At 35.5% G+C, this 15334-nt stretch overlaps 2 protein-coding genes across 7 annotated transcripts in view; both read left to right on the forward strand.

Moving 5' to 3' along the window:
• LOC129944487 (klarsicht protein) overlaps window positions 1-2602 on the forward strand; it is a 466409-nt gene extending 463807 nt beyond the window's left edge. For all 3 annotated transcript variants that reach the window (XM_056053943.1, XM_056053944.1, XM_056053945.1), the window contains one exon: window positions 34-2602. In XM_056053943.1, coding sequence (XP_055909918.1) covers window positions 34-774 — 741 coding nt within the window. In that variant the 3' untranslated portion in view covers window positions 775-2602. The remainder of the gene's footprint in view (window positions 1-33) is intronic.
• A 2931-nt stretch (window positions 2603-5533) lies between these two features.
• The window catches only part of LOC129947732 (la-related protein Larp4B), a 55296-nt gene continuing 45495 nt past the window's right edge, over window positions 5534-15334 (forward strand). For 2 of the 4 annotated variants that reach the window (XM_056058398.1, XM_056058400.1), the window contains exon 1: window positions 13914-15328. Coding sequence is in view for 2 of the 4 variants with exons in the window: in XM_056058395.1 (XP_055914370.1) it covers window positions 6313-6546; window positions 6639-6939 (535 nt within the window). In the remaining 2 variants the exon portion in view is untranslated. Of the gene's footprint in view, window positions 6547-6638; window positions 6940-13913; window positions 15329-15334 lie in introns of those variants that run through there. The other 2 variants (XM_056058395.1, XM_056058396.1) reach the window with 2 other exon arrangements.

Genomic DNA, 15334 nt, shown 5'->3' on the forward strand with positions numbered 1-15334 from the left:
ATTTTTATAAACAAATTTGTATTATTTTTTCAGCTCACTGCTGTTCAAGAGCATCTAGATCCCAGCCGAATCCTCCATATCGCCCAATTCACTGCATCAAATGGTTCCCTGTCCGACAGCGGAATCTCAGATGGAGCAACATCTGATGGTGGTCTCTCTGAACGTGAACGCCGTCTGGGTGTACTCCGTCGCTTAGCCAAACAATTGGAATCTGCTCTGGCTCCTGGTAGTGAGGCAATGAAATCAATCGCAGCTCGCATGGAATCAGCTGAATTCGATCTTAAGAGTCTGCAAAATACATGTAGGGATCTAATAGTTCGTACTGCTGCTTCACATACTAAGAAATCAGTACAAAACGGATCAGGAGGAGATGATCGTCCACCAAGCAAGAAGAACTCTCCAGAGTCATCGCCGTCATCGAAACGCCGCAATAAACGCAACAAGAAATCAGCAGCCATCGCAGCAGCGAATCTTGGTGAATCCGATGCAGCGGCTTACAATGTTGCTCTAGCAACCTCACCCGATGCTGGTGATCCCGATGATCCTTACAATGAAGAGTCTCTTGATTTCGACTCATCTGATGACGAGAACAAAACCGGAAAGCCTGGTTGGGTGAAACGTATTGCCAAGATCGCCTTCCCCATGCAGGTGGCTTTGTTCACTCTGATTTGTGCCGCTTGTATGATGCAACCCAACTGTTGTGATAATCTCAATAATCTTTCGATGAGTTTTACACCACAACTGCGCTACATACGTGGACCGCCACCGATTTGAGCGTTCCCAGTGTGAAAACAAATCATATCATCACTCCATATGCGATGCGAGTGTAGAGTTTTCAAAACCGCGTTTTTCTCGTTTAAGAATACTATTAAGGGGGCGGGTCTCTCATTTTATTCGAAATAATTTTGAGCAAGATCCTAAACCACATTATAGAATGTAAAATAGTTGAAGGCATAAAAGATACACAGCGAGATGTGTTTTCTTAATAAGTGATGGCCTTTTTATAAAAAAGGTCAACCATACTCGCGCCGTCTTCGCCGTAGACTCTTTTACATTTTTAAGTGTACTCTAAGCGTGTAAGCATGCCGAGTTCGCCGGTCTCAAAAACGGTTATCGTGTTGTAGTAGGTAGGTTAGAATTTTTTTTTTGTGTTTAGGAAGAGTGTAGAAATAATAGTTTAGGAAGACAACAATTATGATGAGAAAAAAAGAAAATCAAACTTGAAGAGAAACTTTTTTTTTAGAGTTAGAACTTTTTGACTTTTAAAGTCTTGTTTCGCCGCATGATGAAAAGAAACTTTTATATCAAACCGCTAGAAGGGATATGTGCAGAAGAAAAAAAGCGTTCAACGCTAGAACAGAAGAAAAAAATATAAATCAGACTCCTTTGGAAATCATCAAAGGGAAAAAGATAGAAGAATCTTTATCATTTGAATTGAATAATTTTTGTTAATTTAAAAATTTGAATGCTTAACACGGCTAAAAAGATGGATAAATGTATCATTACTATAGATATCATCGTCTTGCCAGCGAAATAGAGTGAATTTATGTTATAGGGAGACAAAGTATGCAACGGGAGGTTTTCAGCTTAGATTACAAAAGCATGAATAATGAAAATCTCAGCAGCAATAATTGTTGATAGAAAAGGAAGAAATAAAAATGAAAAACTACCTGCCAGTCGGGATGAAAAGCATGAGTCAAACACAAACCTCCAATGCTCGGAGGAAAGTTGACTGCAATCCAGTAAATGAAAAACAATAGTACCAGTATAAATGTGCCTGAGGAATGAATACATTTTTTACACAAAATACAAAGACTTGAAAGGGTTCTCTGCAGGTAATTTATGCAATATGCAACCCCAAATCAAATAAAAATAAAAGAATCCACCCGAAAAATAGATACAAACAAAAAATCTATGTAGCAGCTTATGAATTTATTAATAAACAATAAATATATTTTTTGTCGTCCAAACAATCGTCCTGGTAATAAATACACACAAATTTAATTGTTATCCTATAAAACTATAAACAGCTGCCTTAACATAGTTAACACAGAAAAGAAAAGAAGTATCAATTTATAATATTGTCCTTATCCTAGAGACTTAAATCGAGAAACAATTATAAAAACAAAAAACTTAAAATCAAAAACACTTTTTCTATTACATTAATAGGATTAATAATTATAATCATATATATATTTATTTTTATCAATTAAAATTAAAAAGAAAAAAAAAACTATATTAATTTGTTTCTTATAATAAAAACTATGATAAATACATTTAAAATTAACATGATTATAAGATTTATTATAAAATAATTAAAAACAAATTAATAATCCCTAAATACGCCTATGCTAAACTATTGTATTGTAATTTGAAGTAAGTTTTCTTAATTAATTGTGGATTTTTTTTTTGAAGAAATATTAATTATGTTCGTCGGTTTTTTTTAAGAATTCTTTGTCATGGAAACGTGTACCGTCTTATAATTATTTTTTTGTATACATAGATTATAGAAAGAAGTAAGGTTTATATTTTTGGACATAATAATTCAGAAAATAAAAAAACAAGAAAAATATAAATAAAAGCAAGTATTTTCAAATTTAAATTTGTTTTTTTTTTTATTTTTTATTTTTATTTTAATTGCAATGTTGTAATTTTATCAAATTGGAATTTGGCGTCGAAACACTATTCGGTTTTCTACAATGAGAAAGTTCAGACAAAATAAGGGACTTCATTTGCAGTCAAGTTCACTTTTTGAAAGTAAATTTTTACCAAGGCAACTATCGTAAACGTCTTTATTTTATTTTTTGTACTGTAATAATTCATGTTGAATGTTAATAATTATTATTGCTCTTGTTACGAGAAGCGAATCGAACGTTCGACTGAAAGCGAACGTTTTTGAAATCACTCATTTTATACATACCATTTCAAATATTCAATTCCAAACCCAACTTTCTTGTAAAAAGAGGTGTTAACCCATTCGAATGTCGAAATTCAACCATCTTAATTTTACTCGATATTGGATTCCTCAAACGTTCGCTTTAAGTCAAACGTTCGATTCGCTTCTCGTAATAAGGGCTTATGTTTTGTGTTTTGTGAGTGTGTTAGGCTATAATTGTATAATTTTCACATGCACTTATGATGAGCTTCTGATCGTAGTTTGACGCTTGCTGTAAGCTAACTACTTTCTGAAAATTCTGAAGTGTAAAAAAAACCTCTACTTTAAGGTCATAGTAAAAAATCACTGCTAACAAAATTATTGCCACAGAAAACATTCTTCAAGGCTTGTTACAAGTCCATCACGATTTGTATTTTGTATTGTGAAGAAATATTAATTACTTCTTTTCCAAATTCACAAGGAACCCTCTTACAGAAAGCATTAAATAAAGTTGTGCAGAAAATAAAAAATCATAGATAAATAAAGTTCAGCTTTCAGTTGAATAAAAAAAAAATATGATCAACTGTCATGTTGACAGAAATAGACTGAACTTGATAGTTAGGGAGATTGGGCAGGTTCAGACGACATAAGGGACTTGAAAGTTAGCAAGTTTCTAGTATCTGATTGGCCAGCTGCCAAAGAATTACATTCCAATTAAGGTAATTTAATTGGAAAGCTGACTGGAAAGTTAGCCAAGAAAAAACTCGCTAACTATTAAGTCAAGTCTACTTCTTTCAAAATGACAGTTGATCATGTTTTTTCATTCAACTGAAAGTTGAACTTCATTAAATGCTTTCTGTAAAAGGGTTCCTTGTCTATTTGAAAAAGAAATAACTAATATTTCATTACAATACAAAATAAAAACCGTGGTGGACTTGTTGCTTGCCTAAGGAGTGTTTTGTAGACAATAATTTTGTTGGCACTTTTTGTACTATGAATTTAAAGTAGAGGTTTGCGAAGTAAAGTTCTGAATTTGAAGTTCATGACACTTGCAAAACTAACTAGTTGCCTTGGTGAAAATTTACGTTCAAAGAAGGCTTTAAAACCCAACGATAACAGGCTTAACCAAAAGTAAGCTAATGTCAAAACCGAACGAAAAGTTATCACTAGTTATAGTCAAAACAAAAAGTAACCATAATGGATTCAAGTAACTTAAGCAAATGTCAAACGCAAATGTCACTTCGAATTTAAATTTATTGATATAAATTTTGTTTTTTATTTTTTTTTAGTAAATTATTGTTTTTTTCTGTGAAAAAGATTTGAAAAATGAACCATGAAAATAAGCTTCAAAAGTCTTAAAAATTGAAAATGATGCATTCTGCTTAACTTAAATTTTTAATTAAAATTAAAGAATTAAATGATAAAAAGAAGCGTAAAAGGAGATCTTGTAGTGTTCGTCCTATAAATAGCGATAAAAAGACCAATGGCTTCTTTGTTGTCACGTTTTAAAAAATTAATAAACTGGACAATGAAACATTTTTTTTAGCTACACAAGAATGTCATGTCAAATTATTAATAGGAGACAACGACATGTATACCTCTGCGTTGGGTTAAAATGCGTTTCAAATTTGACATTTGCTTAAACTCGAGCCATTTAAATGCATCTTGCGTAATTGCGCGAAAGTTAGCCAAATTTAACGAAACTGAGCAGAACGTCTATTATGATTAGTGACATATAAGGCTGCGTATTGGTTCGTTTCCTTAAGCTGGCTTAAGCTCGGTTAAGTATATTGTAGTTGAGCCTTTAGACTGCAAATGAAGTCCCTTATGTTGTCTGAACCTGTCCATTTTTCTTAACTAGCTTTCCAGCTGACTAATAAGATTCTAGAAACTTGCCTAACTTTCAAGTCCCTTATGTTGGCTGAACCCGCTCAATTTAAAAAGGTGAAATGTTTAAAGATTATATGTTTGTATATTTGAAAAAGATCAATCAGAAAATTATGAATGTATTTTTCGATAGACCAAAGTAATAATCAGTCTTTTATTTAAGGTTTTAATATTTATGTGTGTTAAGAGTATTCTTATGATGTTCACTATGGATATAGGTATGGATACTCCTACCAGCCGAGTTATATCAATAATCTATGAAACCATTCGAATCCATAGTAGAAGGCTTCAAATCCATAACTTATTCTTCCTTTAAGGAAATTCGGTTGATGCAAGTTATACACTACTCGTATCTTTAAAAGGACTAGACACACATTAAAGCCTTATCTGAAACACTCTCCTGTGCAAAAGTTAATCTTATCTATGGACTTATGCATAACCTTCGATTAGCATATGAATACAATGAGCTTTTTCTAAGAGTCTAAACTTTCTTATCATTCCTATTTACATAAATACGTAGTAAGAATGATATATTCATACTTTTGTTTTTCAAAAGCTTTTAACTGAATGATTTTGGGGGCAGGGGTGGTGGATTGTTTTGAGCAAAAGCATTCTTGGTCTTCTAATAAAATTCTTCTTCTTCAAACGGATATGCGCATATCCATGTGCAATTTTTGTCAGAACTTTTATTCTACATTATTATCATCAGCCAGCCAAATAACGTCAACAACATCAAACAGCAACAGTCAGCTTGTTGCATTCGCGTCACGCTTTCGATTCGAATTGTCTCCCGCTAGTAACTTATTTTTTTTCTATTTTGAAAAAATAAAAACGCTCGTGTGCATTTTCATAATCAAAATAAAAAAAAAAATAATACAAAACAAAATAGTTTTAAATGTTGTTGATAAATCTCTCCTGAACCCAACCGCATTTGCGGATGTGATTAATATCTTATTTATATAGTATATAATCGGAACAGCTGTTTGGAATTATCGTTGTTTTAAGTATCCCCCTCGTAGAAACAATAATTTCTGAGTTGAAATAATTAATTAATGTGATTCATTTGCAAAATAAAGAAAACAAAACATGAACTACACAACGTTACACAATGTTTGAATACATTTGCGAGCAGTAGTAAGCTGCAACTATACCACCCACCCACCAATTCACGACCCGGACTTCCCCTGAATCGTTTGTTTTTTGTTTTTGTTATAGTTTAATAGTTTTGTAGTGCGTTTTTAACATCATCCCCTTTAGAGTACAATTATAGACAATATAAAGTTTGTCATATTTTTCCAAATCAATCGATATATTGGCCTGGCCACAAAGAAAGGCAACACTTTGGTCAATTCGAAAAGGAACAAGAAGAAACCTAACTACCATATGGTGGCAGGAAATACAAAACAGTGAAATATGAGTGAGAGTGAGTTTTGAAGGACCTGCAGTGTCTTTGACATCCACCTGCTGTATTATAAATGCGCAGTTTGTTTTTGTTTTGATGGTCCCTTAATTAAAAAATTTGTGTGCAAGAAATTTCAAGAGCTAGTGCAATGAATCCAACGCATCCTTCAACATCATCATCAACCTCGGCAACACCCCTGCCGGTCCAGCTGCCGCTGCCGTTGCCATTACCACTTACTGCGTGCACTTTTGCGTTGCAATCAGCTCAGGGACAGCAAGTGGCAAGTGCCACCACTGCCGCTGCTGCAGTTATATGCAACTCAGAGGCTGAATGCAAGCAATTGTGTACTATTTGTGCGTCTCGAGGCTTTATTTTGAAAAATGTAAGAATCTTCCCTTCTCATTTTTGCTATTTGATGCATAAAAAAAGATCAAACAAGCATTTGTATTGTTGTTGTTTTAATTTTGTTGCTAGATATCCTTGCAAGTTCCAGTAACATATGAATATTCCCTTTTTGGTGAGGGATTGAATGCTGCGACTCAACAACAGCAAGCTCATTTACAGCAGCAGCAGCAGCAACAACAACAACAGCAGCAGCCACAACAGATACAGCAACAGTATTATCCTTCTTCTCCACAGCTCCAACAACGTGGGGTCGGAATTCAGGATATAAATGGCAACAGCTACGTCATGGAAGGTTATCATTCATATGATTTTTGTTGTGAGAAGATTTTTGTTCCCGGTGCAAGCTCGGAAGCTGTAACAGATGGTGGTGGTGAGTAATAAGAAGGTTATGAAGAGAGACTAGATTTTAAAGAAAAAAAAAACATCAACATCAACATCAACCTCGTCCCTATTGTGTTTACATATAGTTTACAACGTAAAAAGGTAAAAGGGTTAGGTAAAGTTCGTTTTAGCCTTTAATGTGAGTACCAATAGAACTAAAAATAGAACACGAAAAAGAGTATTGTTTGATCTTCCATAGGTTTTGTTTTTTTTTTGTACCTATTGAGGTTTTTTATTATTCTTTAGATGTTTTGAAGAAGGTTTCTTTTTTTGTATTAGTAATTTTTATAAAACTATTTACCTATTAAAAAATATTTTTGAAGTGCAAATAGTTATTAAGTAAGAAGTGTGTGGATGAGGATGAGGATGTTAGGTGGGAATCAAATTTGTGTAAGTCTCATAAGTTTCTAGGCAAGTTCGATCACCAAAGAGATAAAAGGCTTAGGTATAGCTTATTCTTGATTTGTGTCCTTTCTATTTTGGTTTCCTTTACATAAAAGTGGTTAATAATTATTTTTAAGTTATTAACCATTTGGCTACAATTTCAAATAAACCACCTCTTGGTGTAAAATATAGCTTCGACAATGTTTCATTAACTAACTAATGTAATATTGTGAGAAAAGTCGGTCAAAACTCAAGATAAAATGAGCTCTGATATCTAAACAAAGATGCATGCATCAAGGTTACTTCATTTGCAATCTAATTATTCAATTTTATCCTGTTTAAGAATTTTAAATATACAGTGTAAAGTAGTGAGTTAGGTGGAGCATGAGGGATCATTGGTTACAAAAAGGTATACTACACATTGAACGTTGTTGGTGTTGTGTATCCTTGCAAGTAAATGCAGGTGCTTCATGGTCTTGCATGTGCATAGAGATTGATGTACTTACATACCTACCTACTTAAGCATAGAATAATGTGATTTGAATCTTTAATGCGTAAAGTTTTATGCTGCTCCCTGATGTAGTTTTATAGAAAATGAGGAATTGATGAACATAACATCCTTATAGCTCTCTTTTAGGTATAGACATGTACATATAGGTAAATCTTCAACCTATGGTTAAATGTGCGTCTTTGATTTATCGAATTTTATATGAAAAGCTAAATATGGACATATACAAAGCTGGTCAAAAAAATAGGTGTGATAGTTAATTTTGTATTCCTTTTTTATGTTAAGTATCAATTTTACGTAGATATTTTTAAAACTCTTATATTAATTAAATAAAAACCAATTTAAGGCTTTGAAAAACATTACAATTATAGATAATATAGCCCCAAAACTACAGATGGAGGTTTTTTCACTTGGACAAAAAAATAGGTGCGTCTTCCTAAATTAGTAATATTAGCATTTTTAACAATAATTTCTGTATCTTATCACAATTTTTGTTTTACTTACTTTAATAACCTGAATATTCTCCATTCTTATCCAAAACTTTTTAAAGTTTCGTCATGTTTGCTGGGGTATAGAATACCATTCTCTTTGAACCGCTTCCCACAATTGGGTTCCATTAGTGAAATATTGACCCCCTAACTAACGCTTAAGCTAATTCCACAAGTTCTCAATATGATTGAGATCAGCTGATTGACTTGGCCATGTTTGTCCTGTTTCTTGCCATTGTTTCTCTCAAACCAATCTTTCACAAGACCTGCGGTATGTTTAGAAATGTTGTCTTGGTGAAAGAACCATTGAAGGGAGCAAGTTTTCCTTATTCCTATCATTGAAATCGATCCAGAAAAATGTTTGAATCGATATTTGACGGTGTTTCCCTTTAATTAGAAATGAATACTATATACAGATCGATCTCTAAAAATGTATTTTTCTATTTTCCGGACGGTAATTCATTTTCCTGAACAGCTGATACTTTTACATTCAATAATGAAACGAATCGTTCCACTGATTTTTGTTCCAATTTCACAGAATTCCAATGAAAGATTTCTTTCAGTAATTTTTAATGAAAGCTATAAACGACCTGCCAAAAAAATTCCAATCTTTGTTTTCAATGATGAAAATCAATGATAGCTACAAACTGGCGCCTAAGACGGTAACATCTTCCAAAATATTTTGTTAAGATGTTATTGAAATGGAATATAGGACCTACACCGTACCATGAAAAACAGCCCAACACCATTATATTCCCTCGTGCGTGTTCAATAGTTTTCGGGGTATAGCGGGGATGGTAGTCCCTACCTTTTGGTCGCCTTAAATTGAGCCCAGAATCCGATAAAAACAAATTTACTTTTGTTTCATCACTCCACAAGATATTTTGCCATTTTTGTACTCCCTCTGGTTCGTTCCAATTAGCATGGTTTAAGGTAAATCATTTTCTGGACCTTATATTGCTAGCCCAAAGGAATGGAACTTTCCCGGCGATTCTTCCTGGGATATTCGAGTTCTGAAGCCTTCTTTAACTCGAGTTTGCGTTGACCGCATTATCAATTTGAATTTCCTTGAAGAAATAAAAGGATTAGAGTAAGCTAGAAATAGTAAGAGGTCAGTGGTAGCTGATGTTTAAGACTTTGAAGGTATAATGATGTTTAAGACTTTGAAGGTATAATTTTTGATATTTGAGTTTAGGCTTGAAAAAGTGTAAATTTACAATTTTCTATTTTTGTGAATTTCAATAAAAAGAAAAATACATACAATTATTTGGTGACAGGGAACGCAATTGAAAATGGGTGTTTTTCTTTTTCTACTAGTTTTCTTCCTTGTTCGTAAAATTGACTTTTTTAACCCTCAAAGATGTAATGCCACTTCCCCCTAATTCGGGTTTCATCTCTTTTATCATCTATCATTTCGTTCAAAAGTGTAATTTTATTCAAGACTCAAGAATTTGGTTAGGCTAATTTTTATAATGAGCGAACAAAGCAAGGATGTTATATACCTTTAATATGCGAGAAACACAAGCTTACTTACTAAGGTCATCAGACCTGTTAAATCTGTTGGTGACCCCTTAAGGGGCATAGGGCCTCTAGAACGCCTACGCGCCAACGTGAACGGTTTGCGGAGCTGTGTTTCAGCTCCCTCCAACTCTTGCCTAGTGATGCTGATTCCACCTCGACTGTCCTGCGCCAAGTGCTTCTTGGTCGTCCAGCTCTTCTTCCTTCTTGTGTGAGCAGATTCCACTGCATTGCATGGGCTGCAATGCAGTCGTTACCTTTTCGAAGCGTATGTCCAATCTATTGCCACTTACGCCTTCGAATTATAAAGTCTATAGGTTCCTGACCTGTCATTTGAAATACGGTTTGGCCAGAAAATCCTTAGGATGTTACGAAGACATCTATTTACGAAGGTTTGCAGCTTATTTGTTATGGCTGAAGTTACCTTCCAAGTGCTTCCCCCATAAAGAAGCACCGATTCGACATTTTTGCGAAACAGTCGTAGCTTTGTTCTTAAGCTGATAGAGTTATTTCTCCAAATTTTTGACACCCTTAGCGTGATGGTTAGTGCGTTGGACTGTCATACCAGAGGTCTTGGGTCCAATCCCTGCCTGTGCCACCTAACTTTTTTCACGGGTACTGCCTCTTGCGAGAAATTGACAAATCCTCTAAGAGTAATTCTTGTCACGAAAAGTGCTTTCTCAAATTAGGCGTTCGGATTCGGCATATAAACTGTAGGTCCCTTCCATCTCTGACAACATTAATCGCACACAGGAATGGTTGAGAGTTGTAAGTCGCTAGGCCCTGGTTCTTCATGGACTGTTGTGCCACCTTATTTATTATTTATTGTACCGAAAGCCGCTTTTGCTTTGGAGATGTGGCAGATGACGTCTTGTTCGGTTCCGCATTCGATGGAAACGATGCTTCCAAGGTATTGATAGCTCTCCACTTTTTCCACCGGTTCGGTTGCGAGAAAATATTTATTTGTGAGGATGGTCGGGTTCCGAGGCTTATCGTTTTTGTTTTTCCGGAATTAATTTTAAGCCCTACAACTTCTGCTTCTCTCTCCACACTTGTTGTCATTTGATGGAGATCCATGATCCTATGAGAGAGTAAGCAAACATCGTCCACGTAATCCAAATGCTTTAAATAGGATGTCAAAGTCCATTGGATCTCTCCGTTACAATTAGTTTTTCTCTGATGCTTCTCCTCCGCAAAGTTTACCAGATATACTCCCAGTTAACGCTATCAAAGGCCTGCTCGAAGTCGATGAACAGCAGGTGTAGCGGTGATCGATATTCAACGCACTGTTCGGTAATGATCCGCAGAGTGTTAATACAGGAGGATCCATGGCGGAATCTTGCCCCATCGAGTGTGGCCACAAGGTGTTCTCTGATGCGTTCCAGTATAATTGTTGCTACTATTTTGGTAACGGTTGGCAGAACGCAAATTCATCTCCAGTTCTCGCACTTTATAAGATTTCCTTTTTTGGGAGATAATTCCCTTCTTCCACTCATGGGGGAAGCTTTCGATGGCCCAGGCTTCTTTTATGAGCGGATGAAGCAGTTCGCTTGATGACGTTGGCGCTGCTTGTAAAAGCTCTGCGGGAATTCCATCAAGTCCTACCGCCTTGTTGTTCTTAACTGCTTTAATTGCGGCAACGATCTCATCTTTACTGGGAGGTGCGGTGCGGATTCTGTTATTAGTTTTTTCAGGCGCTTCAGAAGGTATCCGCTGCACGTTGTTTGCAAACACTCGGTTTAAAGCCGAGCAAAAGTGTTTTTTCCCCCTTCTGACTTGCTCATCCACCGAACTTATCAAAGTACCGTCTACTTCTTTCACCAGGTGTTGCTTTGAGCTGTGTGTACCGGTCAGCTCTTTGGTTATTCTGTAAACGGTCCTACTGTCGCACCTGTTTGCAACATCTTCTGCTTCTTGCGCCAATGCGTTGATGTAGTTACGCTTGTCGCGGCGGACACTGCGGTGAACCTTTCTCTTTTTCATGCGATACAAAAACTCCAGCTCGTTTCTTTCTTCCTCTTGTGCAGCAGTTATTCGAGCTCTTAACTGTTTGCGTTCAAGTGTTGTTGCTTCCTTTTTTCCGACCGACTTTTCTGTCAGCACCTGAAATGAAAACATTTTTCACAGCATTCCAATGGTGTTCGATGTCGTCATGTACTGTGCTGCTGATTGTTCTCATTTCATGTGACAGGTGGTCCCTATATTGTTGACGGGTGGTAGGATCCTTTAGTCTGCCGATGTTAAATTTGGGGGCTCGTGTTGTTCCGTTGGATCTTCAAACTGTAGGTGTACTTAATCTTAGGGTAGCTATCATTAAGTGGTGGTCACGGGAAAGTCCCATGTCGGCGCCTTTTCTGTTTCGTACATAGAAGAGACTGCTTCTAAATCGTCGACTAATCGCGAAGTGGTCAATTTGGTTGGCAGACGCTTGCCTGTCCGTCGACACCCAGCTAATTTTATGACAAAGGTTGTGCTCAAACATAGTCTCACCAATCCGAGGATATTGGCGTTGCAGAAGTCAATGAACCTTTCACCATTATCATTGCAAATGCCGACTCCGTGAGCATCATTCACATGCCTTAGCCCGTTGTTGTTACTGCCAACCTTAGCATTGAGGTCTCCCATAACCTAAATTATGTCTCCGCGGGGAGTGTTGTTGTAGGTGGATCCTAGTTCATTCTTTCTCTTCATCATATGCAAGATCAGTCGGTGCGTAACACTGTATAATGGTGACGGGTCGTACTCTACTCTGAAACCTAGCTTTGATAAGTCTTTCCCCAAGGGGCTCCCACGATATAAGGCTTCTGGTTGCCGTTTTTGTAAGGAGTAACCCAACTCCAGCTTCTCGAGCGTTTTCTGGGTCATGACCAGAGTAGAATATTCATTCATATGTACTTAAAACCTCTTAGAAAAAAACACAAAACTCAATATTTAATTTGACAGATAATGGCAAGCTCAGATGACATAAGGGACTTGAAAGTTAGGCAAGTTTCAAGTATTTGATTTGTCAGCTGCCAAAGAATTACCTTCCAATCAAGTTCGTCATAAAAAATCTCCCTAACTATTAACTCAAGCCTACTTCTATCAAAATGACAGTACTGTAAATCAATTTTTTTGTTTTCATTCAACTGAAAGCTAAACTTTATTACTCTATGATTTATTTATTTTCTGCACAACTTCATTTAATGCATTCAGTAAAAGGGTTCCTTGTGAATTTGGAAAATAAATAACTAATATTTCTTTACAATACAAAATATTAATCGTGATGGCTTTTAGCTTGTCTGAAGAGTGCTTTGTAGACAATAATTTGTTTGGTACTTTTTGTTCTATGAAATTAAAGTAGAGGTTTGCGAAAAAGTCAAAATGTGCGTTCAAAGAATGAAGTTGACTGCAAATGAAGTCCCTTATGTTGCCTGAACCTGCCCAATCGTTTGTATTGGTGTTGTTAGATTTATAGTTGTCGATCAAATAAATCGTCCTGGTCCTGTTGGTACTTATTTTTTTTTTATTTCCTATCAAAAACGCCACAAACTTCAAAGGTGAAATATGTGGCTTTATGGAAATGTCAATATCCTTTTGATTTGTAAAATTATCTTTTATTTCTAAAAAAATCAATTGTGAAATTTGCAAACTAAACAAATTTTAAAATATGTATTTTAACATCTTTTTTGACACCTAAAATTTTAAAAACCCAAAGGCATGTGACACCTGTTACAAGAAAAACTGACAGCAAAAATGAGTCTTAGGCCTTTAAAAAAGGAAGTTATTTTTACATGTAATTTATAAGCTTAATAAGGAGTATAGTAGTGAAACCCCAACGGACATCCAATACTTTTATTTTAATAAATTGGCCAACATCGTAGTTTTTGAAAGCATTGTCGCCTCCATACACCGCTTCCAATGTGTTCAAACCAGTAAACCAATGATATGTCAAATGTAGTCTTATCCCAAGGTAATACACTCTACTACAATTTTTCTCTATATTTGACCAGCTGAATTTAATTAACAAATTCAGCACTATTCTACTACCTACAATTTCGCTCTCGCATTTTTGCATCCACCATTTATTTCACGTTCGTCAGAAAATCTGTTCGTTCGTGGTTCCGTCGTCGTCGTTTCCTTTCGTGGTCGCGTTTCGCGGATTATAATTAGAGCAATTCGGGCATAATAGTGATTTTCAAATGCATAAATTACAGATTATCCCCTCTCAACTGAAAGTATATCAAATTCTTAGCTAAACAGCCAACCAGCATCACACGAAAATTTACAGTTTCAGTTGAATTGTGTGAAAACGGAAAGCTAGTGTGCATTTTTCGTTTTGAAGTGAAGAAAAAGAAGTTAATTGAAGAAAACCTTTTTCCATAACGGGCAAAGCTTGTGTACTAGACCAGTGTGTGTGTAATAATATATCCATCTCTTTCTGGTACACCTAATTGAACCGGCTGAATTTGGTGTTCACTATATTTGATTCCGACAAATATTAAAAAAAATAATTGCAAAAATAAGAAACAAGTGTGTTTGCCTAAATTTTTTTCAAAAATAAAATACGAATTAATTGTTTGCAATTAATTTACTCGCAATTTCGTAGTCGTATTTATGTTCCGGTTCGGAATCTTCAAATTAATAAAATTTGTGTGAAAATACGAAGAAAACATACTCCCCGCAAAAGAGACAACAACAATAAATAACAAGAGTAAAAGTGAAAGAACCACCTCATTCTAATTTAAAAGACATAAGACAAGATAGAACGGAAGATTCTCACGCTCACGCGAGGCCGACTCGATTGCCGACTGCCGTGCCGTCCGTTCTCGTGCCCGACACCGACGATACGATACGAATCGAAGCCAGAGCCAGAGACGCTTTTTGTTTTGCAATTTCTAATAATAAATTTTACAATTCTCTTGCGAGCAATTAAATGCGATTAAGTGTCTTTTTGTGTTTGTTTTTATATTTTATCAAAAAAGAATAAACCGTTGCTAGGTGACACACAATAAGGTGACTACATTTTCATAAGTGCTGTACTTGCTATTTATTTTGATTCTGCAAAGCGGTACTTTCATTATTTAGCTGAATAAAACAGCACAAGGATTTAATTGGGTGCTGTACTGTGCAGTGAAAATTTATTTTCTGTTTGGTGAAGAGCACATGGCGGGTTTTTCGTTTTCAATCTAAAAGAATTTCATCCATCGGTAAAAAAAAAAGAAAATCTTGTTTCTTGTGCAAACATCGCAAACCGCAATCCCACCCTTTTGCCTCGAGGCTGTGTCCGTTCCGTCGTACGTATAATTTATCATCTGCGCTGTGCTGTGTAAATGTTAAATAAAAAGTAAAACCCGGTTTTGTGGAATTACCCATCTCCAACTTCAAGTGCGGAAGATCAAGACGAAAGAGGAATTGGCAGAAAAAATTCGTTACTTTGCTTAAAACAACAATACGGAAAAGGAAGTACGGATTACGAATTGCAACAACAAAAGAGAGAGGTAGAG

The sequence above is a fragment of the Eupeodes corollae genome, chromosome 2 (genome assembly GCF_945859685.1).
Source record: "Eupeodes corollae chromosome 2, idEupCoro1.1, whole genome shotgun sequence".
Classification (NCBI taxonomy): Eukaryota; Metazoa; Arthropoda; class Insecta; order Diptera; family Syrphidae; genus Eupeodes; species Eupeodes corollae.